General features: G+C 39.0%; 1 protein-coding gene across 1 annotated transcript; it reads right to left on the bottom strand.

The window, feature by feature from the left end:
- Positions 1-6,311, bottom strand: LOC109955385 (epidermal growth factor receptor-like). Its single transcript, XM_020591510.1, has 5 exons — positions 6,126-6,311; positions 5,338-5,505; positions 3,225-3,272; positions 2,997-3,090; positions 1-2,045 (listed from the first exon to the last, which is right to left on the bottom strand). Exons 1-5 carry the CDS (start codon positions 6,216-6,218, stop codon positions 1,702-1,704), a joined length of 747 nt encoding a protein of 248 aa, XP_020447166.1. The 5' UTR covers positions 6,219-6,311; the 3' UTR covers positions 1-1,701.

Here is a 6,311-nt window from a genome sequence, read left to right as displayed (position 1 = left end):
AGATACATTTCCATAGAAAAAAGATTTATTCACTTTTGAATGAAATAATCACAATTCAGGAATAAGTGCATATTCGTGTATGATATGTACTGATAAATTAAAGGTGATTATTTTGGGGTATATTACAACATGATCACTGTTTTCTGGACATGTACCTGTGTAAAATCTGCAAAAGGCTTATAGGCTGCTACAATAGAATATTCATTTAAAACTAGGAATGATATGTACAGTATAGAAGTAATGTTCTTGCAGGACTACTAGACTTTAAAGCTAGGAGCAGATAGATTTATAGTTATGGTGTCAACACCCCGTGAGAAACAAAAGCCTACATTTTTAATAAAAAACAAAATCAGACAAGGAAAGCCTCTGGTAATAATATAGATACATTAGTATACAACAGTCTTAGTTAAATAGCTTAAAGCCATTCAAATAGTTTCTAAAATAGCCAGCATCATGTTTACAGGGAAATACTACTTTTATTTAAAAATTCAAACACGTTCCTCAGCATGACCTAAGACAGTTCAACCAGCATTTCAAACTCAAAATAAATAAAAAAAAGAAAAAAACACTATGGGAAAGCATACTGTTATTTTTAAGCTTTTTTTAAAAAATCAGACTTTGGCTGCCAAGTGAATGTGCTGAGCAGAACAAACCAGATAAGCTTTTAGTACACACAGAAGTGTTAAAATATATACCATGCGTGGGAAGAAATCAGTAACAGGGCCAGAAAAAAAAGGACAAATATGCCATAGTTCAGCTGACTCTGTGGGTCCACTGCCGTATCTACCATCCATTTTTCTACATAGTTGGTGTGATAGCACACATAAGGGGGCACAGGATTACCTTTGTTTCTATCTAAGAGAAAGCAATATATTAGTAATACACACAGAACTGTCTTAGAGCATAAAGGTAACATATTTAAATGACACACTTCACCAGTATTCCCACGTAAACTGACTATACATTCTATACAACCTGTTTTCTCATTGACTCATCCTTCAGGAAGAGTGTCGTCAGCCCTTTGAGAACCCCAACAGCTGAGCCAGCATTTTATCTTCTTGACATCACCACAGAGAAACAAGGCTTCACATCAGCATCAAGCAAGTGGACTATTGTCAACCTCTTGAATATCAATATATCAATACACTCTAGTGATTGTCTCCCTAACCAGCGATTCTACAAAACATGTACCTTAAGCTGTGTTGAGCTGCCATTTTTCTGTTTTTCTGTTCTTAGCAGGAGCTTCTGCCTCCTGAAAAACGGAGGCGTTGAAATCCTTTTAATAGCATTCTTCCACCGACACATTTGGATCACATACAGCATTTCGTGCAGAACATTTAGAGATCTTCACATCTGACATGTTCAAAAGAGATTTTCAGTTTCTCACAGGGGTTACGACATTAGGACAGAGTTTATCTGCTCTTGCAACTTACGGGTCATCTGAGTCACGTATGAGTCACGCTGCATCCTGAAAACGTCATTTGTGGTTTGGTGATCAGGAAAAGTCTTTGGAATGAGACACGTTTTTGTGACAAGTATGAGAGCATGCATACAACATGAAAAGCTGCACAAAGTGTCACTTGACTCTGTAATAAAGGATACAGCATATGTGATAATGGATTGTACCATTTAACTACTCCCAGGAGTCAATGCCCTTTCTTAATGGAACAGTCTCATTTCCTGTCAGTATCCACTAAGTCCTCAGTCTGGGCCCAGGTACTCTGTGTTCTCCGCTGCTGGGATGTGTCCGTTGGTATGGGTCTTGATGATGGGACTGAAATCCTGTTGGTAATCAGGGTTGTCTATGCTGTTCTGCGGCAGGTATTTCTGAATGCTGTGCACTGTGCCATTGGAGGTGAGCGGGAGAATGGCGGGGGATGGGAACTCGTTGAGATACTCTGGTCTGCTGGCCACATTCTTAAAGCAGTTCAGGTACTCTGTCTCTGTGTCGTCTGAAGAGATGGTAGGAAGTAGGGTGCGAGGCGGACCGGGGTGTTGGTAGATGGGATTCATCATATCTGAGACTCCATTCTGGTTCATGTAGTCTGTAAGAAAGCCAAATACTTTAGCAAGGACACTGAACATTGTATGCATAATGTTATATACTGTATAAAACCTCATGGGGTTTAAAGATAGTTTTTGAGGGTATTTTTGCATTTTATTAGCTAGCTGACAGAATAGGGATGACTGGACATGAAAAGGACGACATGCAACAGAGGTCACTGGTCAGATGCAACTCAAAGATGTGAGTCAGAGCCTTAAACCACTACACTACCAGGGCACCCCTGGCCAATTAGCTAGACCAATTAGTTGGTTGTCTGAAAACTTAAAATTTTGAGCGAGTAATTTATCCCAGAGTTCAATGGCTTCCTCAGTTCTCAGAAGCAAAATGTCTTCTTTCTTTTGCTTAACATATTTCTTTAAGTTTCTGTATTGTATTTTACCATTTGAAGTATCTAAACTGTCAGTGTCACTGTGTGCCAAAGACATTTTTCCATTTTGGTGGACAATAAAGTTGCAGTCTATCCTATTCTTCAAAAATGAAAAGGACAATGTAAAATTATTTGTTTTTGCAATATAAAGGCTGCTGCTTAGAGGCTGAGATGCTAGTTTCCAAGAAGACAAAAAAAATCCTGCATGATCCTTTAAAAATCTAATAGAGGTGCAAGTAATATACAGATAGTAATAATACATATTTGATGTTCTTATGGTCATGAGCACAGCCCTAATGCTGCCGGAAATCATTTTTATATCCCCCATGAGAGCCACCACAACTAAAGATTTATGCACTAATGGCATTGTAAAAGCAGTGGAGAAGTCAAGTAGCATATGTTCCTCAGCATGGGCAGCAAAGCAATTAGCACAGCAGAGTGCTTCTTGGCCACTAGATGTCCCTCTTCCTCACTGAATCAAACAGAAGGAGCTCTACTGAGATTTGCTTCAAACACATTAAAAAGTACAGCCACTGAGGGGCTTTGACATTAGAGGATTCTTGCCTGGGGCTGGCTGGAAGGCATCGTCCAAAATGTTGACCGTGGGGTCAGGAATATAGCGGAGAACCAAGCTTCCATCTCTGCTCGGGAGCCCATTCTGTAACAAAGGACAGAGGTTAATACGGTTGTGGCCCTCTCTGTGAAAAACAATATAAACAAATGTAATAAATCAATGATAATAACAGGGGTAATTTTCTCTAAGTGCAACTGAAAGGATTAACTTTTACTGACCAATAAACCATTTCTGCTGTGGCACGTTCCAATGCTGCTGGTGAGGCTCTGCAAAATAGATAAGACTTTAGTTAATATCTCATGATGACACCATGGCAAATACAAGGCAAGAAACAGTGTTTTATGGAGCCATGTAAATAATTTACTATTTCCCATAATTCAGACAATGAGTAAGAAAAGGCTTAAAGTAACTACACAGGTGTTTTCAGTGTAATAACACAGAGTTGGGCCCCTGTGCTGGGTTTTTGATTTAGATAGTTCCTTTATATTGTCATCTTTCACTTTCGTTATCTTTGATCCCAACGTCTTTGCTTCCTTCCTTTTATTTATGAATGATGTGAGTGTGTTTCTTCCTGTCATTATGATTTATTTTAAAGCCTCTCAGGGGACAATAAGTTTTTGAATAGTGAGTAATGTTTTTTATATTACCCAAAGAACCATCGCTGTCGTCTCAGTACAATCTGATGAGGACCGAAATAAATGTCCACCAAGCAGATTCATTCAAGCAGTCTGATATGCTTTGTTGTGTCTGTCAGACTCTTGAGTCACAAGACTGTGAATGGTGTTAGACCATGGAAACCAAGTGAAAAAAGGGAACGGAGTGACAGCTGTGGCAATGCAATTACTTTCAACAAAAAAAGGAAATTAAACAGGCTGAAGGAGCGACCATCTGTAAAAAATTTCTCGACCCTTAGTGGGCAGTGCCCCAACAGTGAAATTACAAAAACAGGTTTATGCTGAGCTTTTACTGGACAAAGACTTGAAAAAGTTCCACTGCTCGCCTGCAAAAGCAATCAAACTTGAAAGCTTGTACGGGCTAACCGCCTAGCAGTGGCCGGCAATAATCCCAGGTAGAAGAGTCAGACCTACGCATGTCCTTCACTGAACCTGAAGTAGAGGAGCTGTCCTCGTACTGTTCCCATCAATCAAAGGGCACCTGGGAGGAAGCGTGGGAGAGGTGATGATGATGAGGGTGAGTGCTAGGGGTCAGGGAGAGGAGAAATAGTCCCGGTGGTGACAGTTAAACAGAATGAGGGCAACTGAGGTCAGTAGGGTTCAGACCAGGTACCGGCCACTCCAGTCCACTCACCCAGATTCAGCACAACAGCTTCTACTGACTGACGTGTTAGCTAGTTACTTTCAACAAGCAAGGAAATGACTCACATTATAATGATTTATGCAGAAATCCCATTTCTGAAAACACAGTTAAAATAACATAATACAATTTTCAAGTAGTGAAATGTCTTAATCAAAAAAAAAAAAAAAAGAATGCTGCTTTTCCTGGGAAACTTCACAATGCTTCCAAAACAGCTGGAACTACTTTTTCACTTTTGCATGGATAAAGAAGGTCGACATGAGTAAGTCTGGTGAGCGTGTCTGTGCCTCATTACATGTACTGATTCCCTTTTTTTTTAGTTGACATTCTGGCTCTCGGTGTCAGATTTTTATAATATCTGTTTATCATTAGACATACATGTGATGGGCTACTTCAACAGCTGCTCTAGTTTAAATGTATACGTTATTGGGGTACAATATTATCTTTGATTTTCTTTGTATGATTATATTTTTGTATGTAATGTCTTAGATACCTCAGCATCTTTGACTACAGGGCTCACTCAGTCAGTGTAATTTGTAATAACACTGTAGGAGGACAAGCAGTGCACAATAATGCTTTTTCAGTAAAACCGCTCCACCTTGTGGAAGTTCTACATATACTCTGAGTAATTTACAGAGTGTGATTAAAGGCCATTAGTTTCCTGTTGTTCAGTGCATTACAGTTTGTCTACAGTAGTTTAAAAGAAAGAAACCTACCTTTTGTACTAAACTTTCACAGACCTGTGGTGTGGCAGTACTGGCTTTTTAAAGTTAAAAATGTTGTCTTTAAATTATAGAAATGGTTTTCTATTTAGAATGCTTGACCACAAAACAAAAAGGTTGAGTTATCGATTTTTTAAATAAGTTCTTTTACTCGCAAGATGCCTAATTTTTTTCAGTTTTTGCCAAAGACTGAGCAGTGGTGCCACAGATATCACCTGAGAGAGAGAGAGAAAGAGAGGGATGGGCACACCTCATGCAAAACTTCTGATTATATTTTTTATGTGAAGGAGCTCACTGTGGAGTGAAGCAATGGGGTGTGGGAAGTGCTTGGACTGCTAAAGAAGCCATGCTGTGGCACCAAGTATTCATCTGCATCCACAGCATCCTCCATATCCTCTCCACTGATCAGACTGCGGTAGAATTTCGTATCGGTGGGACTCGGCAGGTGCATGCGGTCATCACCCTGGAACAGAAAAAGAATTTACCTCTTCAGTTTGATGTATCTCATAAGACTCTATTTATCTTTCTGCTCTTAGATTTATTAATGAAGTTATAACATACATCATTGCATTCTTTATAATAAAGGCGGTTGGGCCTCCTTGTCTGACAGATGTCAGAAACATCGGTACATGTTTATTTACAAGGCCATCAGTGGAAAACTGCCCTCTTATATTTCATCCTGTCTGCACTGGTATTATGGACCTTACTCAACTCAATCTTGTAATGATTTGATACAAAGTACCAAAAACCAGAACTGAGTCAGGAAAGACTGCATTTGCTGTCAGTGGAATAATCTGCAACATCAGTTAAAATTAAAGAATGTACAATTCTCTGTAACTTCAAGATAATTCTCAACAATCATATTCTTCCTGCTTTCATTGATACTTTTATTCCGTTTTGTTTTTTATCTCTCTTTCTGTGACTTTTTAATTGTAAACAGGGCATTGCTGTAAATGAGTACATATGCTAAGTGAATCTACCCTGTCTGAATAAATAAAAATAAAAAATGAATACATGAGTCAGTTTTATCAGAAGATGAACTGCAGGTTTAAGGAAATTAGTCAAACCTTGGATAAAATATACCTGAATGACAAGATAACGGGAAGGATCCCGTGCCATCTTTGTAAACTCAGCTATTAGTTCGCGGAAACGTGGTCGGCTGTCCGCATCAATCATCCAGCCTGTACAGACACATCAGCAGATGTTATCTTAATAAGATTAGATTTTAATATTCCTTCTGAGGATACGAGAAGAAAAAACCTGCAACAG

The sequence above is a fragment of the Monopterus albus genome, unplaced genomic scaffold, assembly GCF_001952655.1.
Source record: "Monopterus albus unplaced genomic scaffold, M_albus_1.0 scaffold14.1, whole genome shotgun sequence".
In the NCBI taxonomy this organism is placed as follows: Eukaryota; Metazoa; Chordata; class Actinopteri; order Synbranchiformes; family Synbranchidae; genus Monopterus; species Monopterus albus.
Note: the sequence above shows the minus strand (reverse complement) of the source record. Positions and strands in the feature narration are given on the sequence as shown.

Excerpts from the sequence above, each read along its gene's own strand:
- LOC109955385 (XM_020591510.1), bottom strand. The coding sequence starts at position 6,218 with ATGATTGATGCGGACAGCCGACCACGTTTCCGCGAACTAATAGCTGAG. Across the intron at positions 5,506-6,125 it reads CCCGTTATCTTGTCATTCAG|GGTGATGACCGCATGCACCT; the intron begins GTATATTTTATC and ends TTTCTGTTCCAG. Across the intron at positions 2,046-2,996 it reads TGCCTTCCAGCCAGCCCCAG|ACTACATGAACCAGAATGGA; the intron begins GCAAGAATCCTC and ends GCTTTCTTACAG.